This window comes from Paroedura picta, chromosome 15, assembly GCF_049243985.1.
Source record: "Paroedura picta isolate Pp20150507F chromosome 15, Ppicta_v3.0, whole genome shotgun sequence".
Classification (NCBI taxonomy): Eukaryota; Metazoa; Chordata; class Lepidosauria; order Squamata; family Gekkonidae; genus Paroedura; species Paroedura picta.
Genome location: NC_135383.1, coordinates 30,186,610 through 30,207,879, shown reverse-complemented (window position 1 = coordinate 30,207,879; position 21,270 = coordinate 30,186,610). Strand labels below are relative to the sequence as shown.

General features: G+C 47.6%; 1 protein-coding gene across 6 annotated transcripts in view; it reads left to right on the top strand.

Annotated features, from left to right (window-relative positions):
• The first annotated feature begins 8,710 nt into the window (after positions 1 to 8,710).
• Positions 8,711 to 21,270, top strand: part of LYRM9 (LYR motif containing 9) — a 46,077-nt gene continuing 33,517 nt past the window's right edge. Inside the window, exons 1-6 of one of the 6 annotated variants that reach the window (XM_077312425.1) lie at positions 8,711 to 8,957; positions 10,200 to 10,332; positions 12,611 to 12,703; positions 14,373 to 14,451; positions 14,678 to 14,767; positions 19,668 to 19,690. In XM_077312425.1, coding sequence (XP_077168540.1) covers positions 8,839 to 8,957; positions 10,200 to 10,332; positions 12,611 to 12,703; positions 14,373 to 14,390 — 363 coding nt within the window. In that variant the 5' untranslated portion in view covers positions 8,711 to 8,838 and the 3' untranslated portion in view covers positions 14,391 to 14,451; positions 14,678 to 14,767; positions 19,668 to 19,690. Of the gene's footprint in view, positions 8,958 to 10,199; positions 10,333 to 12,610; positions 12,704 to 14,372; positions 14,768 to 17,455; positions 20,045 to 21,270 lie in introns of those variants that run through there. The other 5 variants (XM_077312422.1, XM_077312423.1, XM_077312420.1 and 2 more) reach the window with 5 other exon arrangements.

Sequence of the window (21,270 nt, the reverse complement as noted above, 5' to 3'; positions counted from 1 at the left end):
GTGAGACCAAGCAGTAGATGGCAGGGTCTCATGGATCAAGCTATGGTTTCTTTAGCAGGGGGCAGACCACTGCCTCCTTCAGATTCCCAGGGAACTGCCCAGCTGTCAGGAAGAGATTTATAATGTCCCTTAGGGAACCTCCTATCTGCTAGTCACCCGATTTGAGCAACCAGGACAGGCAGAGATCCAGGTGGTCTCCCTCCCTGATCCCAGCAACTTGTCCACTTCAGTTAATGAGAGCTACCTGAAGCCATCAAAAACCCTCCCCTGCAACAGCTAGGGAGCTTCGTGGCAGGAAGGTCATGGCAGAGCGACAAGACTGTATCTGCAAAAAATCTCACTAATGTTGCACAGCTCAAATCCAACTGGCTACTATTTTGGGGCCCTTCCTCAAGAGTGGTAAGAGGTCACCCTAAACAATTGTGCCGGGCGAGAGCTAGCAGACGCAACAGAGGCAGCATAAAAGTCCCATTTCGCCACCATCGCCATCTCAGATGCCTTCATAAGAAGCATGCAAGATGGTCTTGTAGCTTGTTTGACCCCAGGTCAGTTGAGGGAAGTTCCCTGGTGGGAAGTTTGTTGTAGGAGGACTTTTTAAAGAAAAGGTGTTAGCTTATAAGACAAAAATGGGGAGTCTGTCTTCTAAATTACCCTCTTGTTAAAATACAATTGGACATTCCACACAAGTGGATCAAAAGGGGACTCCCTCCACTCAACTGGAGAGTGATGAAGGACAGGTGCTTAAAAACAAAGGCCAGGTTCCATTCCTTTCCCACTGCCCTTCTTAGGCGGCATATTCAAAGCACACCTAGGCAGGTCTTTGCCATCAATGTCCTAATCACCAACCCACACATTACCCCTGCTCTGTCTTGCCAAAGGCCAGGTAGTAAATCAGTGGTCCAGTCTAAAAGGCAGCACAGCGCTATCATCTTCCGCATCGGCCTCTGATCTACAAATGCACCCAGGGGGAAATACTGGGTATCCCTTTCCAACTCCTGCTTTGTTCTACTCCTGCAAAATAAGTTTGGCTTTATCTGCTTTGCCTCTACAACATATGAATTCCCTCTCCACAAAGACCTGTTACTGTATTATCATTACAAATGAGGGATTATTTCACATTTCCCATCCCTGCTCATCAATCCAAGATTGATTTTGTTTCTGCTTTGTGTCAATCAAACCAGCAGGTCTTTACTTTTACAATCCTGTGATTAGGTTGAGAGAAAGGGACTGGCACAAGGTCATAAAATCAAAGAATAACAGAGTTGGAAGGGACCTCCTGGGTCATCTAGCCCCACTATACAGGACACTCAAATCCCAATCGCTCACCCACTGTCACCTGCCACCCGCTTGAATCTCCACAGATCAGGTCGCTCAGTAAGCTTCCATGGTAGGGTGGAGATTCAAACCTTGGTCTCTGAGATCATAGTTTTTTTCACATCACACTTTGTGAATGAACTATAAGCATTTCATAACATAGGTTCATCAATAAATTAACATTAATGTCCAAATATGTAGAAATGCCATATAAAATACACATTAAAGCCACACCACAGCCCCATTCCTGAGGAATCTTGGGCTGCGGAGGGGACAGGCCATTTGTCTGAGTGGTCCACTCCACGGGGGGCCTGTTTCCCGCTCTTGATCCGGACTGAGATGGCAAGCACTCAGCAAGTCTGTGTCTAAGTAGCTAATTGGGATCCGGACACTTACTGCCACAAAATATGCTAATGTCTCGTTGGTAGACTTGATGGATCTTGATTCCTTTCTAGCTCTGGGGTTCCAGGGGAGGGGGGAAAGCAGCATTTGGTTCCTTGTTCAGGGGAGGGGCCCAGGAGGGCCGACCTCATTAGATCTCAGAAGCGAAGCAAGGATGGTACTTGGACAGGAGACGGCCTAGAAAGACTTTGCAGAGAAAGACAAGGGCAAGGCAGCTGTTTCTTTTTTTCCCAATTCAAATATTTTATTCTGATATCAAACAAAATATCCATACCAATCACTAATCCATAAATTCATCAATCTAACATTCAATCACAAATAAATACAAATATACATTCAAGACTTCTATCCTAGTCCTAACAAATGAAATAGTAAACCTAAATCTGTGACATGCTTAGAACCTGCTGTTGCTATGTTAAATTTTACAAATCTTTGCAAAGTCTGGATAGTTTTTTTCATATAATTCCAAAACAATGTCCATTGCTTTGCATATTTTCCACGATCGGGATCTTTGTAGATGGCAGACAATTTGGCAACTTCAGCATAGTCCGCCAGTTTTCTTAACCACTCTTCAGTTGAGGGAATATCAGGGCTCTTCCATTTAGAAGCAAAAACATTTCTGGCTGCAGAAGTAGCATACATAAATAAAACTCTATGATCTTTGTGGACCCTGCCCTCTAAAAGGTTCAATAGAAATAACTCTGGGTTTTTTTCAAAATTAAATTTAAACATTTTTAAAAATTCCACAAGTATATTCTCCCAATACTGTCTTGCTTTCTTACATTCCCACCACATATGAAAAAAAGTCACCCCTCTCCTGTTTACATTTCCAACATTTGTCGCCTATTTTTTAATTCCATTTAGCTAACTTAACTGGAGTAAGATGCCAATGGTAAATCATTTTATAAATATATTCTCTATAATAGAGTAAACAAGGGGTGAATCACATATCAAACTTCCATAACCTTTCCCAAGTGTCCAAACTCACCGTGTTGCCAAAATCCCTAGCTCAAGTAATCATTACTTCTTTGACTTTTTTGTCTTCCATATTCCATTCTAACAGCTGCTTGTAGATTTTTGAAATTTCTTTACCCTCCTGTTCTAATATTTCTTCCTGAAATCTAGATTTTTGTATATTGAAACCCTTTTCTTTATGTATTTTAAACAATTCTGCCATTTGATAATATAAAAACCAATATATCCTATGATCTGAAAGGTCTTCTCTTGATTTCAGTTTAACAGTTTTTCCATCAATATACATCAATTCCCTATAGGTATACCAGTTAGGGGTTTCCTTTAATCCCCAAAGTCTTGACATTTCTTCCGGAGAGAGCCATAATGGGGTATAAGGTTCTATCCTGTTTTTATATCTCTTCCAGACTGTTATTAAGTTTCTTCTTATACAATGGTCAAACTTTTATGTATAACATCTTTATCATGCCAGGTATATTGGTGCCAACGAAAACGTTTATTAAAACCTTCTAGTTCCAAGAATATAATATCTTTCAGAAGACACCATTCCTTTATCCATGTCAATGATGCTGCTTCATGGTAAAGTTGAAGATTTGGAAGGGAAAAACCACCTCTGACTTTATCATCTGTTAACAGTTTAAATCTAATCCTGGGTTTTTTTCGTTTCCAAATAAAATCTTGAATATCCTCTTGCCATATTTTAAAGTATTTTATGGGGATGAATATTGGTAATGTTTGAAACAAAAATATTAATTTTGGAAATAGGTTCATTTTGATAGTAGCAATTCGCCCCAATAAAGACAAATCTAGCCTTGACCATTTCTGTAAATCTTTTTTTATAGAGGACCAGGTCTTGAGATAATTATCGTGAAATAATGGGGTGAAGGAAGGAGGAAAAGGAGAAAGAGAGACAGAAAGACAGAAAGAAAGGGAGGGAAGATAGAGACAGAAGAAGAGGGAGAGAATCAGGTAGCCAGAAAGAGGCAGGGAATTATAGACCTATCTCTCTTTTGAATTGTGATGATAAAATATTTCCTAGACTTAAGAATGCCCTTAAGGAACTAATTCATGAAGACCAGTCAGGCTTTACACCTGATCGACAACAAAGAATGAATACTAGATATGTGTTAGACATCTGTAAACCCCTCCCCCCCGCTCCGGAGGAGCGGGAGGAATAAATGAGTAAGGGCAAGTGGGGAGGAGTTAGGGCAGACCCTGTCCGGGATAAAAACTCAGAGGGCCCAATCAGGAGCCTCGATTCCCTCCGAGTGTCACTCTAAGGCCCTCCGAGTGTCACTCTAAGGCCAAGCAGCCAATGGGGAGCCGCACAAAGCGCGGCTCCCCATTGGCTGGTTGGCCCAGCCTCGCCTGGGCCGGCCGGGGAGTCGCTGCTCAGAGGAAGAAGCCTTCCCCAGCCGGAAGTCCTCCGGCTGGCTTCCCCTCGCCCAGGGAGCCTTTTGCTGGGCCCTGGGGCACGCTTGCCTGCCCTTGGGCCCGGCAGAAGGCCACAAAGCCCACTCCCGCCATCCCGAGCCTTCTGCCGGGCCCTGGGGCAACCGAGCCTGCCCCTGGACCCGGCAGTAGGCCGCAGAGCCCACCGCCCCCATCCGGAGCCTTCTGCCGGGCCCTGGGGCAGCCGAGCCTACCCCAGGGCCTGGCAGAAGGTCCCAAGGCCACCTACCTTACTCTGTTCCTCCCTTCCAGCATTCCCTTTATCCTTCCCTTCCTCCCAGCATTCCCTTTATCCCTCCCTTTCTCCCTTCCTCCCTCTCTTCCATCTGCTGGGAATGGACTGGCTTGCCAAGCACAACCCGCGCATTGATTGGGTGAAGCTGGACCTGCGCTTTGTCTGGGACTGGATACATGCCGCCCACACCTCTACTCCACCCGACCTCGACGGACTTCCGCACGAGTACCATGATTATGCGGATGTGTTCGAGGAGAAAGGAGCAGATCGTCTTCCCCCGCATAGTGACTATGACTGTGGGATCGACCTCAAACCAGGCCAAGTACGATCTCTCAACCAGTTATTGATCCACCTGACAGAATTATGATCCATACCGCATTTTACCAACTTGTGAACAAGAATATCATGTGGATCCTTATCAAAAGCTTTACTGAAATCCAGATAAACTGTGTACACGGCATTCCCCTGATCCAGCAAGGTGGTCACTTTCTCGAAAAAAGAGAGAAGGTTGGTCTGACATGACTTGTTCTTGCGAAACCCATGCTGAGTCTTAGAAATCACAGCTCTCATTTCCAGCTGCTCAAGGACCAAGTGTTTGATTTGTTCCAAAATTTTGCCAGCTACAGATGTCAAGCTGACGGGTCAATAATTACCCGGATCCTCCTTTTTCCCTTTCTTGAAGATGGGGACAGCATTTGCCCGCCTCCAATCATCTGGCACCTCACCTGTTCTCCAAGAAGTGTCAAAAATAATGGACAGAGGCTCAGAGATGACATCTGCAAATTCTTTTAGTACACTTGAACATGAGTCAGCAGTGTGACTCAATGGCTAAAAAGGCAAATGGGATTTTGGGCTGTATCAAATGGAGTATCGTGTCCAGATCACGGGAGGTGATGGTACCGCTTTACTCTGCTCTGGTTCGGTCTCACTTGGAGTACTGTGTTCAGTTTTGCCCCCCCCCCAGTTGAAGAGGGATGTTGACAAACTGGAATGTGTCCAGAGGAGGGCAATAAAGATGTTGAGGGGTTTGGAGACCCAAGACATATGAAGAAAGGTTGGAGGAGCTTGGACTGTTTAGCCTAGAGAGGAGACGACTGAGCAGGGTTCTGATAACCATCTTCAAGTATTTAAAAGGCTGCCATAAATAGGATGGAGCAGAGTTGTTCTCTCTTGCCCCAGAGGGACAGACCAGAACGAATGGGATGAAATTAGTTCAAAAGAAATTCCATCTAAACATCCGGAAGAAGTTCCTGACAGAGAGCGGTTTCTCAGTGCAACAGGCTGATTCTGTGAAGGCAAAGGGATGGCAGTTTACAGTAGATGAGCGATTAGGATGTGAGTGTCCTACATAGTGCATAGGGTTGGACTAGATGACCCATGAGGTTCCTTCCAACTCTATTGTTCTATGATTATATAGTGTGTGTTCTGGAGAGGGGGGAGACAGGTCTTCATGAACACACCTGAGGTCTGTAAAGGCTGAAGGCATCTAAGGAGGAAGAGCCTTTGTGGAAGAAAATGGAAAGGGGGAGGACATGCAGAGGGTCCAACTCCATCCTCTCCTAATCTGAGATTTACAAGGGTTTATATTATTTTTAAAAAATAGATAAGTCAATTTAAATAATTGCTAGACTCAACAGATAAAAAATACTAATTGAACACTGGACCAGCAGAAACCAAAAACAGGAGCCATGTTCCACGACTAATTTAAAAGGTAGACATTAAGATCTAAACTCCAGCAAGAGTCCCAGTCAAAAAAGATTTCAAAACCAGTTTAAAAAATAAGGCCCCAGTCCTTACTGGCAATAAAGAATCTCTATATGACCCATGTGTGGCTCTCAACTGTGGACAGTTAGACTTACCACAAACAGCGTTTTGGGGTTTTGTTTTGCAAACTTGAGGGAACCTCTAGGTTTGCAGAAAAATCAGAAAAGTTAAAAAAAATCATTAGAGGCATGCTTAAATTTCCCTGAATTAAATAAAACATCTGTGCACATGCAGATAAGGTGCTTCTTGCAGAGCAGCTGGAGAAGGGCTTCTTCTGCACTAGCTGCTGCAGCAACAGAACCTGGAAGCCAGCGGTGGATCTGGTCACAGTAGTGGAGCTTGGGGGCTGCTGGCAGGCCTGGTCTTGCCTGTGGTGGAGCCTGGCCTTGGCCAAGCCCAGCAGCTGCTCCAGGGTAGTTGCAGCAACAGCAGAGGACACCACCCATTGCTGTGATTGGGTTCCAAGGCACTCCCGCCAGAATGCAACCAGGAGAGTTGGAATAACACCCCCCCCACACACACACACACACACACACATTTTGCAGACTTTGCACCACTTGTAACCAGCATGGTGGTGTGGTTAAGAGCAGCGGGCTCTAAACTAGAGAACCGGGTTGGATTCCTCACTCCTCTTCCACATAAAAGAAAATAAACATGCATCCAAGTGGATGGCCTTGGCCAGTTGCAGGTCTCTCAGAGTTCTTGCAGCTCCACCTACCTTACATGTTTTCTGTTGTGGGGAGAGGAAGGGAAGGTGATTGTAAGCTGCTTTGCGAATCCTTTGGGGAGTGAAAAGTGCGATATAAAAACCAACTCTTCTTGTAATTGCCAAATTACAACTCTTCTTATAATTGACCTTATCAAAGGCCTTACTAAAATCAAGACATATAATAGAATCAGAATCATAGAATTGGAAGGGACCTCAGGGGTCATGTAGTCCAACCCCCTGCTCAATGCAGGATCAGCCCAAAACATCCTAAAGCATCCAAGAAAAGTGTGTATCCAACCTTTGCTTGAAGACTGCCAGTGAGGGGGAGCTCACCACCTCTTTAGGCAGCCCATTCTACTCTGACTGTGAATTTTCCCCCCCTATATCATTGTACTTGTAGTTTAAACCCATTACTGTGCGTCCTTTCTTCTGCAGCCAACAGAAACAGCATCCTGCCCTCCTCCAAGTGACAACCTTTCAAATACTTAAAGAGGGCTATCATGTCCCCTCTCAACCTCCTTTTCTCCAGGCTGAACATTCCCAAGTCCCTCAACCTATCTTCATAGGGCTTGGTCCCTTGGCCCCAGATCATCCTCGTCGTTCTCCTCTGTACCCTTTCAATTTTATATATGTCCTTTTTGAAGTGAGGCCTCCAGAACTGCACACAGTACTCCAGGTGTGGTCTAACCAGTGCCGTATACAATGGGACTATGACATCTTGTGATTTTGATGTGATGCCCCTGTTGATACAGCCCAAAATGGCATTCACCTTTTTTACCGCTGCATCACACTGCCTGCTCATGTTTAGTTTACAATCCACAAGTACCCCAAGGTCTCGTTCACACACAGTGTTACCTAGAAGCGTATCCCCCATCCAGTAGGCATGCTTTTCATTTTTCTGACCCAGATGCAGAACTTTACACTTATCTTTATTAAATTGCATCTTGTTCTCATTTGCCCATTTTTCCATTGTGTTCAGATCTCGTTGAACTCTGTCTCTATCTTCCGGAGTATTTGCCAGTCCTCCCAATTTGGTGTCATCTGCAAACTTGATGAGTAGTCCCTCCACCCCCTCATCTAGATCATTAATAAATATGTTAAAAAGTACCGGGCTGAGCACCGAGCCCGGAGGTACCCTGCTACTCACCTCTCTCCAGTCTGATGAAACACCATTGACAACAACTCTTTGAGTGCGGTTCTCTAACCAATTCCCTATCCACCTGACTATCTGAAAATCCAGATTGCAGTCCTTCAACTTATCCATCAGAACATCATGGGGAACCTTGTCAAAAGCTTTACTAAAATCCAAGTAAACAACAAGTAAACGACATCAACCGAATTTCCCCGATCCAGCAAACCTGTTACTTGGTCAAAAAAGGAAACCAGGTTGTTCTGACAGGACCTGTTGGAGACAAATCCATGCTGACTTCCTTGGGTCACCAACCTGCCCCCCAGGTGTTTGCAGAATACCCACCATACCCCCTGCATCTACTGAACTAATCCCTGCGTGGAGGAGAGAAATGAGGTGAGCGTGGCAGGCCTTCCCCCTTGCCGAGGCTCCCCATCCTCCTCGGCCTGCTTACGCGCCTCTGTGCCGCAGCCTTTCCTGGCGCTGCTACGGGGCTGCCCGGGGTTGCCTCTGCGCATGCCTCCCGCGCATTCCCGTCCGGACCTCCCCCCGCCCCCCCCCCGAGCCTGGCTGCGTCATTTCCGCCCGGCTGCATCTCCCCGCCGGCTCCCGGCCCTTCCCCGGGGCTCCCCACGGCGACGCTCTCGGAGGCGCTTCCCTCCCTGCCCCCGCCAGAGGCGACGTCACATCCGCCCCCGCCCCGCCTCCTGGGAGGGGCCCCGAGCAGGTGCAAGGCGCCGGGGGGGGGGGGGCGACCGTCGTGCTCCTGCCGGGCCGGGCCCCTCCCGCGGACCTCCCTCCCGGCGCGTTGGCATCCCGGGGGGCCGAAGGGAGCCTCTGCGCATGGAGGCCCGAGTTTGAATGCCTCTGCCGCGCCCCCCCCCCCGCCCGCCCGCCTGCCTGCCTGTCCCTCGCTGGCCCGACTCACGAGGAGCCCCCCTCAGCGCCCAGACGGAGTCCCGCCAGCAGGCTCCCCACAGGTATCGATCCTCAGGTCCTCCCAGGGGGGCTGCCAGGGGTCACAAGGGCAGGCAAGGCAGGCCCAGATCCCACCGCGACCCTCTGAAGCCTCTTCGCCCTGCGTGGGGCTTGGGGCCTCGCTCGGCTGGTGCCTAGAAACTTCAGTGGGCAGCCCAGAATGGAGCAGGGGAAAAGCAGCCTTAGAAGGCAACCGGAGACAGAGAATGCTGATTGGCAAACGTAATATTCAAGTGGGTGTACCTGCTTCTGTGCAGGTACTCACTTGTACAAACATCTGGATAGAAACCAATCAGTAGAGAGATCAAACTAAATCTAGAAGTGTCCCATTTGCAAGAAAAAGTCAGAATTTCAGGTTCAACTCTTTGCTGATGGCACCTTCCATTTGTGCTCGTGCAGATTGGGCAATTTTGTGGATTTGCTTGAACTTTCTCAGTGAATTTGATTGGATTTTATCCCTATTTTGTATGGCTTTTATATACACAAGGATGACCCCTGTGGTCTGACATTTGGTCCTGGTTCTTCAGCAAATAGGAGACTGTGAGAACTAAACTTTGGACCCCACATGCGTGAAGGAGGAAGGCCACCACTGACCCTGCACTTCCACCCCAAAGGTACCGCCAGGTTCATATGACACCCCACACCTTCATGGTTATCTGCTGAGTAAAACAGAATGGCATTTTCTCTAACTGCTAACCTTAGATTGTTACAGATGGGGGCCAATGGTTAAAGGAGAGGTAAACTTCTGAAATGTCTGATTACACCTTCAATGTGGCTGGATGTCTCTCCAGGCCTCAAGGGTGAAGTAGTTTTCTTTGCACAGTGGGAGATAAAACTGAAATGTCTTCCACGGTTCGCGGTTTGTTTCTTCCCCTGCTGGGCTCATGGTAACCAGTAGCCAGTGTGTTTCTGACTTGTGTGAGGAAACTTTTATTATTATTATTATTATTACTACTACTACTACTACTACTACTACTACTACTACTACTACAATAACATTTATATACCACCCTCCCCTGAGGCCAACTCTCTTGAACATAAAACAACTCCTTGTAGTGAAAGGGCAAAAATCTTGTGCAGGATTCCTGTACAAGCATCTGTCTCAGGGTAGCCTTCCAGTGGCACTCGGAACAAGGCAGCGTCATGTGCTGTGCCGAGAATCCTGGGCTTCAGTCTTCAGGATGCATGGGTGGATGGAGCCACCTGTCCAGGCCTGAGTGCAATGCTTTATGTCCTTGTTGCAGGCAACCGATGGCTCCTCTGCCTGGTGCAGAACTAGTCAAGAGGCCGCTGCAGCTATATCGCTACCTGCTCCGTTGCTGCAAGGAATTGCCTGGGGGAAATGTCCAGGAGCACTACAAGCACGCCATCCGGCAGGTATGGAGACGATCCGGCTGCATCGGATAGATAGAGAACTCCTTCAGGCCCTGTAGATGGGCTTCCATGAAGCTGGCTAAAGGCCTTTGGGAAGCTCCAGAGCGGGCTGTGATCAGTGCTGATTGCAAATTAGTGTTTTCTTGGGTCGGGGGTGGGGGGAGTTTGAGGGAGATGCTCTAAAGTCCCTGCTGGATCAGGGCCCCTGCATTCAGCATCCTGTTTTCCGCAGATTTCAACCAGATCTTTCCCCAGAAGACATCCAAACCAGGACACAAAGGCCACATTTCCCACCTTTTCCACCGTTTGCCTTCCCACAGCAAACCATCATAAGAGGCCTGTTGCTTTGGATCATTGAACCTCCGGCCTCCAGGATTGGAGATGGAGGGAGCCATCACAGTCTCGCTGCTGTCTACTCCTATGTTTGATTCTCTCTCCACTATGATGCCCTCTTGCACTGGTGGGCCGGGGATATGGGCTAAGGTGCCAACCAGTATGCTGATGACACCCAGCTTTCTCTGTGGATAGGCAGCCAGCTGGAGATTTTTTGTCCAGATGCCTGGAGGCTGTGGCAGAGTGGCTCCGGCAGAGCTGCCTGAAATTTAACTCCCTAAAGATGGAGGTCCTGTGGCTGGAGAAGGAGGGGCCAGAGGAAGCAGCGTGCCTCCCCTACCTTGAGGGAGTGCAACTGACATGTTTCTCCACTGTCAAGAGCCTGGGGTGACCTTCGATGGAGGAGCAGGTCACAAATGTAGCATGCCAGACATTTTATTTGCGCTCTACCTTTTTCCAGGCGACATAACCACAGTGATCCATGTAACACCTCCAGGTTGGATAACTGTAACTTGCTCTACGCAGGGCTACCTTTGGCCTTTCTCCAGTGGGTGGGCTAAAATACACCTGTTGCCCAAACGGAGGGGTGGAATCTAGAGCTGGGCCTGCAGGGCATATTGATCTGACCATGGGATGACAGACGTTGCCATCAGCTCCTCATCTATCCCAACACCAAAGATCAAATTGAGGGTGTGGCAAGCCTGATGGCTGGGACCAGTAATAAACTGCAGGAGCTCCAGTGTTGCCATGGTCTGAGCCGCAACCTGAAGACGGCGCATCCGCATGGACGTTGAAGTCCTCCAGGATTGTAAGCCTAGGAAACTGCAGCGTCCAGGCAGCCACCACCTCCAGCAGGCTCGGCAGGGTATCTGGCAGGACATTGGGCGGGCAGTACACCAGCCAGATAGCCAAGCCCTCGGCCGCGTCCAAACCAATCCCGACATACTCCACTCCAGAGGTCACTGGAGCCAGGAGAGGCCTGTAGGAGAAAGCCTCCCGGACAAGAATAGCCCCCCTACCACAAAGCCGAGAGTGGGAAAGGACCGAGGACCCAGGCGGGGCTAGTTCTTTCAGGCCTGTATCTTGTGGCAGCGAGTTCCATAACATAACAGTGTGCTACATAAAGAAGGGCTCCTATTACTCTGTCCTCCATCGACTGCCCATCAACCTCACCTTACCAAGGATGATCTTCGTTGGGCTTCCCTTCCTCGGCAGGCCTGTCTGCTTGCTGCTGTCCATCCCCTTGCCCTCTCCTGGGCTAACTAGGAGGCGGCAGTTCTTGGTGTGGCTCTTTTTCACCATGGTCGGTGCCACGCTTGTCCTGGCCTGTTCAGCAGCTTCTGCTCCCTTGCACATAAGGAGCAGGCAGGAAGAACCATGGCAATCTTGCCTGCTCCTTCTCCCTTCCCTCGGGGCCTCACTGGGCGCTGGGCCCAGCTGGGATCCAGAGGCAAAGGGATGGTAGGAAGCTATCAAGGGGCAGGGCTTGGGTGAGCAGCAGTCCCAAACTCCGTGTGTGCTCCCCCCCCCCAGTGGGTTTGAGGGAGGGCGTTCTCTGCTTCCTCAATATTTGTCTGCTTTCATTGCCACTGCAAATGGCAATTGGGACAAAAAGTGTGTCTTTCCCGTTATGGCTCTGCAACCAAAAGAACTGAAGACCTAATTTTAAAAGCTTAGAAATTAGTAGATCACTAGACTATAGCAGTGCTATTGCACTACAGCACAAGAGCAATTTCCTTGGAAAAGAAAACCCACAAAAATCCTTCTGGTGGCTGCCGTGGTGCTGACAGGGGGTTCATGGTCCCAGTGTGGGTGGGACTCCTGTCCAGAGAGCAGGCAGACGCCCTTGGGTGGCATTCGGTCAAAAAAGATTGCAGCAAGTGTTCTCCTTTCAGTATCAGGGCAGCCAAAGCTGTTAACTGAGAGTTCTTTGACCAATCTTTTTCAGAGCTTCAAAGTTCATGCAGATGAAGATGATCCTGAGAGAATCCAGCAGATTATCAAGCGAGCCATCGTAGATGCTGACTGGGTGATGGAGAAAGTGAGTAATCCCCCCTGAGGTACTGGATCTTAAGGGTGGAGAAGGTGACTGCAGGTCTTTCCTTGGAGCACATCCTGAGTTGTTCTCCCGACTCCTCCTCATACTTTTCAAGTCCTTGTTCAGATCTTATTTTACCACATGATGTTAGTCTAAAGGCTCATTTCCAGTATTGTGGCCTCGTCCTCGGCCTGTTGCACCCATTTGCAGCATGCACACTGCCCCAGTGGAGTGGGGGGGGGGAACTTGCACACATCCTGCACAGAAGCACCCTTGCTGCTGCTCACCATTGTTAGGTGGGACTTAAGTTACTCCTCTTTGAGCATCTCCCAGCACCATTGAACTCGTTTCCAGGTGTTGCCTCAAGGGTGTTTTGGAAATACAAGGCAGAATTCCCAACCCCATTTTATTTTGAATTACATGCAAACAGCGTGTAACTGCCCCCTCTTTTCCCCACCATTTCTGTTGGGTCTCCCATCCTGTGCTAGTCAGAATACTTCCCCCCTGCATGGATGCCAGAGAGGCAGGCAGCCTTATCTGTTTAGGATTTGAGGAGGGACAAAGGCCAAGGGAGGGGTACCAGAAAGACAGGGAATGTGTCAAATATAATTAGAACATGAGAGGAGCCATGATGGATTGGGCCAGTGGCCCATCCAGTCCAACACTCTGTCACACAGTGGCCAAAGCCCAGGTGCCATGAGGGGGTCCACCAGTGGGACCAAAACTCCAGCAGCCCTCCCACTGTGGCCCCTCAAGCACCAAGAAGACAGAGCATCCCTGCCCCAGATATAAGAGAAGCTCTGTTGGCTTAGGCCAATGGCCCATCCAGTCAGAAGTTGTGTGTCACACAGTGGCCAAAGCCCAGGGGCCATCAGGAAGTCCAGAACTCCAGAATCCCTCCCACTGTTGCTCTCCAACCAGCCCTTTCTCCCAATTAGCTCAAACACGTGGCTGTTAGACTAACAATGGGATCTTTAAACCAATTTCACAAAGTGCTTCTTCCACAGTGAAGACTATTTTAAATGAGCAAAGAGAGCATTCAGTCAAGGAAATTTAGGGGGGGAGAACTAGAGGTTAGCAATCAGGGCTAACACAGAGACTCAAACATGCAATAATGTTTAGGAAATACAAGCACTGAAATGACATAGAAATAGTGGAATTTAGGAGATGATATTTCCCAGTCAAGGAGAGGAGATCAGCAGGGACTGTCACCTGGCTAGTGATATTAGAAGCTTCTCAGGAAGGACAGTGATGCAAATTGATGTCAGATTGGTATGAAATGGGTTGGCTGGATCCTTGATAGGCATAGCCTGGAGTTAGATTTGCTGGTGAGCCCAGAGAGATCAAGGCGATGTCCTGCCTAAGGAATGCTTCTGTCATTAATCCTCCCAATACATCCCACTGATGCCAACGAGAGCTCCATGCCGCTCTTACACCCTGGATGGAGCTGCCAGCTCTGTTTTGCTTCAATCAGTGATTTTTGAGAACAAAGATCTTTTTCTAGGTGGGTCCATGAGGGGTGCCCATGGAGTCAGATCAGGGCTGTCATCCTACTTGTTGGAAAGAGTATATTTGGCAGGGTCTCACCCAAAACACTAAGAAGACAGATAATCTCTTCCCCAGTTGACTCATCTTGACTAACATTGTCATTCTGCTATCTGTTTCCTTTCAGTATAAAAAACAGAAGTAGAGAAGGTGGCGGGAAAGAGGGCAGCAAATGGCTGGAAAAGACTGGATGGGACTTCAGGCAGGCAAGAAACGCCCCCCTTCCTTCTCCAGCTTGGCTCCTCAGAAGTCCTTTGTGGTCCCTGGGCGCCCAGCAGCAGGCGGGAGACCTCTGATGCAGTTATGAACAGTAGGAAACATGGAGCCAAGATGCCTAGCTGAGTCTACAGGGAGCAGTCGGATATTGGGCTGCCCCAGCAAGCCAGGATACAGAGGACGGACTGAATACTGAATTTGGCTTCCTGTTTTTAGAATTCTGAAAATATTTGGAAATCCTTGGATCTAAAGGCTGCTTTTGGACACAAAGTGATCAGCCCGCATTTGGTGGATAAGACAAGGCCTGTAAGTATTTCAAATAATACATATATGGAAACCAAAAATACAGCTAGCATTCTGTTGCTTATATCAGAGGAGAAAATTGTTTTGATCCAAGTTTAAAAGAAAGCATCCCCTAGAGTTGCAAAGGAGGGTTCTGTGAATCCAGTTATAAGAAACATACCAAGTTGACAGTTCTGGGCACCGTGTTTGATCATGTCTGTTCTTGGAAGCGTAGAAGTGGCCTTAGCAAACTTAGCAGAATGCGAGTCACTGCTGAGGCTGGACCTACAAGCCCTGTTGAGCTCTGGACCTGATTCTTCAAGGTAGGTTGCCTTGAACCCCACTTCATCTAAAGGAAATGAAAGTAGCCTTCCTATCTGCCTCTAGAGGGCAGCACAGCACACGGTGCACTTTAAAGCCAGCCTTTTCCCCACTGTGCTTCTCAATCCGAGCCGGTTAACCTCTTCCTGCGTCCTCGATGGAAAAGGCTGTCTTCATAGAATGTCCAGTCTGCACTCTGCTCACCACTGAAGAAGAAGAAGAAGAAGAAGAAGAGTTCTTACATGTGGCTTTTCCCTACCCCAAGGAGGCTCAAAGCGGCTTACAGTCGCCTTCCCATTCCTCTCCCCACAACAGACACCCTGTGGGGTGGGTGAGGCTGAGAGAGCCCTGATATCACTGCCCGGTCAGTACAGTTGTACAGTTATCAGTGCCGTGGGGAGCCCAAGGTCACCCAGCTGGCTGCATGTGGGGGAGCGCAGAATCGAACCTGGCATGCCAGATTAGAAGTCCACACTCCTAACCACTACACCAAACTGGCTCTCCAAACCAGGGGCAGGGGCATCCCCGTATGATGGCCCCATCATCTATTCATCTAATTATTATTATTATTATTATATTTATATTTATATCCCACCACTCCCTTGCGGCTCGTGGCGGGTAACAATCTAAGGGAAAGTTTCATTTTTTGTCATTACATCTTAAGGAATGCTTAAGAGTGACAGCTTCTAATCTGCCAAGCAGGGCTTGATTCCCCTCTGGGTTTCTGTGGTGGGGAGAGGAAAGGGAAGATGAATGTAAGCCACTTTGGGACTCCTTTGGGTAGAGAAAAGCGGCTTTCAAGAACCAACTCTTCTTCAGTAATAGCAAGGCTAACTCAGCCTCACCTCCTCACAGGGTGTCTGGTGGGGAGAGGAAAGGGAAGGTGATTGGAAGCTGATTTGAGACTCTTTCTGATAGAGAAAAGTGGCATAGAAGAACCGACTCTTCTTCCTCTTCAGTAATATCAGGGCTCTCTCAGCCTCACCTCCCTCACAGGGTGTCTGTTGTGGGGAGAGGAAGGGAAGGTGACTGCAAGCTGCATTGAGACTCCTTCAGGTAGAGAAAAGTGGTATAATAGAACCAACTCTTCTTCTTCAGTAATCTCATGGCTCTCTCAGCCTCACCCACCTTACAGGGTGTCTGTTGTAGGGAGAGGAAAGGGAAGGCGAATGGAAACTGCTTTGGGACTCCTTCGGGTAGAGAAAAGCGGCATATGAGAGCCAGCTCTTCTTCTACATAATATTTGATCATGTCCCCCAGGAGTTGAGGGAAGGATTACATCCTTGTGCAGGGCAGGGCAGTGCAGGGGATTCTGTGCACTTGGAGGTGGATGGGGGATGTTAAAAATGACTAGCATGCAAACTGAGTGGAGCAGCGCTGGCAAAGCCTGGCCTTGTCATGGGAGGAAATGATGGGCAGCCCTCCCTGAGCTTCCCAGCGGAGCGGCCTCCGCAGAGCTGCCCAGAATTCCGGGCCTTGCACTGACAGACTCCTGACTGCCCTTCAGGGCAGAACCGAACTGGGAAGTGGTAGACAATCAGCTTTGCTTGCGGAAGGTCCCAGGTCCAATCTCCAGTGTCTCCATTGGAAAGGACAAGGTGGCACTGGGATGCAAAAGACCTCTTTATTCCTGAGATCCTGGAGAGCTGCTGCCGGTCTGGCTTGGTCATCAGTTCATAAGTGATGTTTCCCAGTCAAGCAAGTCTCTCTCTCTCTCTCTCTCCAGTGCTGCTTATCCCAGTGCAGCGGGAAGGGCCATCAAGTCCCAGCTGACGTATGGTGAACTCTTGTGGGGATCTCCAGCTCTGTAGAGACCTTAGACAACCTTGCTGGTTTCCCATCCAAGGACTAAGCCTAGGCTATCCAGGTTGGGGTCCTCATGACTTTACCAGGGTTTAACCACACCGTGTGCCATGTTAGGAGTAGCCTTAGCCAGAGTTACTGCTTTCATTACTACTCACTACTACTGAGCCTCTAGAGCTGCAACCACTTTTGTCATTCTGGGTAGCTGGGACTCGAAAGAGAAATGCCCCTCTCCTGTGGAAGCTCTCAGGGGGACCTCAGCCAGGTACATACCTTCTGCCCAACTTGCCTCCCAGGGCTGCTGTGGGGATAGAATGGAGGGGGTGGAGAAGGATGTGAGCTGCTTTGGGTCCCCACAAATGACATGGAGTTGAAGAATTTCTATCCCATATATGGAAATATGGAAATACAATCTGTTTATCTGTAGTTGTTGCGGATCAATCATATTGGGTGAACTACATGTGGGATATGACCAACCACAGTTCCTCATTTGCTAACATCATTTTGCTCTCTATTTAAATAATTTTGTTTTGTTTAAATTGGAATTGTCTACTCTAGACCACTGTTTAACCCTCTATTATCTTGCAGACAAATGTCTTCATACAGGTTGGAGGAAACTCTATGCAGCTTTTGTTGACCTCAAGGGTGCATTTGATTCTGTCTCCAGGTGTTTACTATGGAGGAAATTGCAAGACCTTAATATTGATTCGCGCCTATTACTACTCCTAATGAACCTCCATTCCAACAATACCTGTCAAGTCAAATTTACTGAAAAGGGTCATCTAACTACCGCAATCCCCATCCTGAGAGGAGTTAAACAAGGCTTGCTCCTCATTTATTTAACCTTTTTTTACACAATCTTCCAAAAACTCTTAAGACTCATAAATGGTCATCCTCCCAAACTAGATAAACTGCCAATCCCACTTCTTCTATATGCTGATGATACAGTCTTGCTTTCCTATTCCAGAATTGGTCTGAAAAGATATTTGAATGCTTTCTATGAATATTGCCAACTTAATGACATATTGATTAACTTCGAAAAAACCAAAGTGATGGTCTTTGCACAGAAGTGGTCCCCCTTAAACTGGAGTATTGGTGGTCATCAAATTGAGCAGGTCAAATGGTTCAAATACTTAGGAATCACCTTCCAACATAATTTGCACTAGACCAAACATAGAAACAGGATTATTTTGCAGGCTGAATGTTCTACTACCCATCTAAACCGTTTTTTCTTCCTCAAAGGTAATCAGTTTGTCCTAGCTGCCTGTCGTGTGTTTGATTCAAAAATTCTTCCCCAAATTTTATACGGCATCCCTCTGTGGATCTCAGCTTTTAACAAAAACTTGGAAAGGTTGCAGTCTGCCTTTTTCTGGCAGATTTTGGGAACTCCAAATTGTGTCCCTTATTCCTCCTTATGTCTCGAAATCGGCCATAATCTTTTCAAAACTAAGGCCTGGATTTCTACCTTCAAATATTGGCTAAAACTGCATTTCAGGGTTCGATCAGATAGTCTATTGGCCTGTTTATTGAGAGACTCTTTTAAATTTAAATGGTTTTCTACCATCCTTAGGTAAAGGTAAAGATATCCCCTGTGCAAGCACAGAGTCATGTCTGACCCTTGGGGTGATGCCCTCCAGCGTTTTCATGGCAGACTCAATACGGGGCGGTTTGCCAGTGCCTTCCCCAGTCATTACCGTTTACCCCCCAGCAAGCTGGGTACTCATTTTACTGACCTCGGAAGGATGGAAGGCTGAGTAGACCTTGAGCTGGCTGCTGGGATTGAACTCCCAACCTTATGGGCAGAGCTTTCAGACAACATTTCTGCTGCCTTACCACTCTGCACTACAAGAGGCTCATACCATCCTGACTAAAAGGTAAAGGTAAAGGTATCCCCTGTGCAAGCACCGAGTCATGTCTGACCCTTGGGGTGACGCCCTCTAGCGTTTTCTTGGCAGACTCAATACGGGGTGGTTTGCCAGTGCCTTCCCCAGTCATCACCGTTTACCCCCCAGCAAGCTGGGTACTCATTTTACCGACCTCGGAAGGATGGAAGGCTGAGTCAACCTTGAGCCGGCTGCTGGGATTGAACTCCCAACCTCATGGGCAGACAGATTCAGACAGCATATCGCTGCCTTACCACTCTGCGCCACAAGAGGCTCTTGTGACTACCATCCTGACTACACTCCAACAAATTGGCATTGACTACAATGAAATCTTATCTCTGAATGAATCTTCCATTATGCGCCAAATTAAACAAAGGCTCCTCGATCAGGAATTCCAAAAAGTCCATCCTTCTGTCCCGGCAATTTGGTCTCCCCGTGCTCTTGGTCTCCAAGTGAAGCATGGGATAATGCCGGCTTATTTCTATAACTTGGCAAATCCCCTTTATTACAGAGCATTTTCGCTTGCGCGGCTCAACGCCTTTCCATCCAAAGTATTACAAGGGAGATTTGCCAAGATTCCTTTCAAAAATAGACTATGTCTCTGTGAATTAAACACTCCTGACACCATGCAACATATCTTACTGGATTGTCCCTTGTTTATTGTCCAGCGAAGGCACACTATACCTCTTATACCCAAATGGAGAAATCATTCAAAAGACCTGATCTGCCAATTTTTGTTGAGCAATAAGGATGCCAATGTCACCTTTATTACGGCTGAATTTTTGTCTTCAGTTTTTAAACTTAAACTGCTTGATGTATCCCGACTATCTCTGTTCATTTTGCTAATCTGCTTTATGCCAATAAAGGTATTGTGAAAATTGGAATTGGAAAAATTTCCGATTCATCTTTTCCCCCAGAACCCACATGACTCTGCTGGGGAGAAGGGCAAGGTGTCCAGTAAATAAATAGCTGTCCTGATCTCTGCCATCACTTCAAGGAAAAGGAATGTTTTCTTCTGCAAGCAGGCTGGGTGGATCCAGAAATACCCATCTACAAAATATTAGCAGTACAACTTGGTGAGGTGGATAGAATAAATATTCTTTTTGCTTGAACATTCAGATGTGTATGATGTAAGCTGAGGGATGTTTTATTGGGGACTTCGTTGTATTTTAATGCTATGCTGTGAACGGCCGTGAGACCAAACTGTTGGTGAACGGCAATATATAAATCCAAAAATAAAAAATAAATAAAAATAAATAAAAAATAAATGTGCCATTCCCAATTTGCAATCAAATTATGATTCCAATTGAAGAGTGCGCTCCTATTGTTGCCGCATCTTTTGATGCAAAATTGTCTTCCAAGTCAACCGCCTCTTTCATTTCCTTCATAGCTGTGGCCCTGGCTTTGTGACCTGTCATTTTTTAGATGGAATGTTCACAAGATTCTGTGACATCATAGCCGCCCAATCAGTGGCTTTGTAAGGGCTGCTGAAAGCCTACAGCCAGTTTCTTTGGGGCGGGAGGTTGGCCTCATGGATGTAAAATGCAAACATGTGCCTGCAATCTAATACAGCATTCTTGATAGCTTTTCTTGATTCAGTGGTATGTATTTTCTTTAAATCCTTTACATCAGAGTAAGAGCTGATTTGTTCCAAGACCTGTTATGTTCCCAAGAATGTAATTGCAGTGATCATACTGAGTGTAAGGAAGGAGTTGTCACCTATTTCATGCAAAGCCTCTGGACATTCGTTGCATCTCAATAATCTTTTGGAGTGGCTCTACCCAGCCTTTTCCATACTCAATGAAATTAGGTGACTCCTCTTTCTCCTTATTCACGGAGCCATCAGGGTGAGAATTTAACTCAAGCCCTTTGGTAACGTCTTAGCATGTCCCAACAATTCCTAGAAGAAAGATTATTGATTTGGAGAACGGAAGTGATATTATCCTTCTAGGTGAGGAGGACACCTTGGTGCATGTTTCCCATCTCTCCTTGAGGGAGGCAGGACTAAATTGTCCCTGTGTCCAAGGTGAAAACACCCTCCTTCTCCAGTCTTGGAGAGCATCTTGGCTTTTCTAACTAATTCAAACCATTTCTAAGTCTAACTCTAGTCCCTCGCCCTTCCCCCCCCCACACACACACACACACTCTTATTCTGTTTGTTGTTTGCTGCACTCTGATTGGGCACAGAGATGGGAAAGTAAGCAATGAGTACCTTCTTCAGTAGCTCCGGCGGCCATTTTAGGTGCCAGAGGACTCCCAAGATGGCAGTGAACCCTGAGGATAATGATTTCTTGTCCGAAGGCGAGCAGCTCTTATCAGCTGTCCCCGAAGGGCCAAAGAAGCCCAGGGACGTTAAGGCTGTGGCAATGGTTCTAGGTAAATGGCGGCGGCAGCTTTGGAGCAGCGGCAGCGCTCTGGGACTGGTACAGCCACTGCGGAGGCATATGGTCCCCCCAAGCTGACCGATTCAGCAGCTACGGGTGAGGGCCATGCTTGGTCTGCAGGGTCAGTAGACATGCA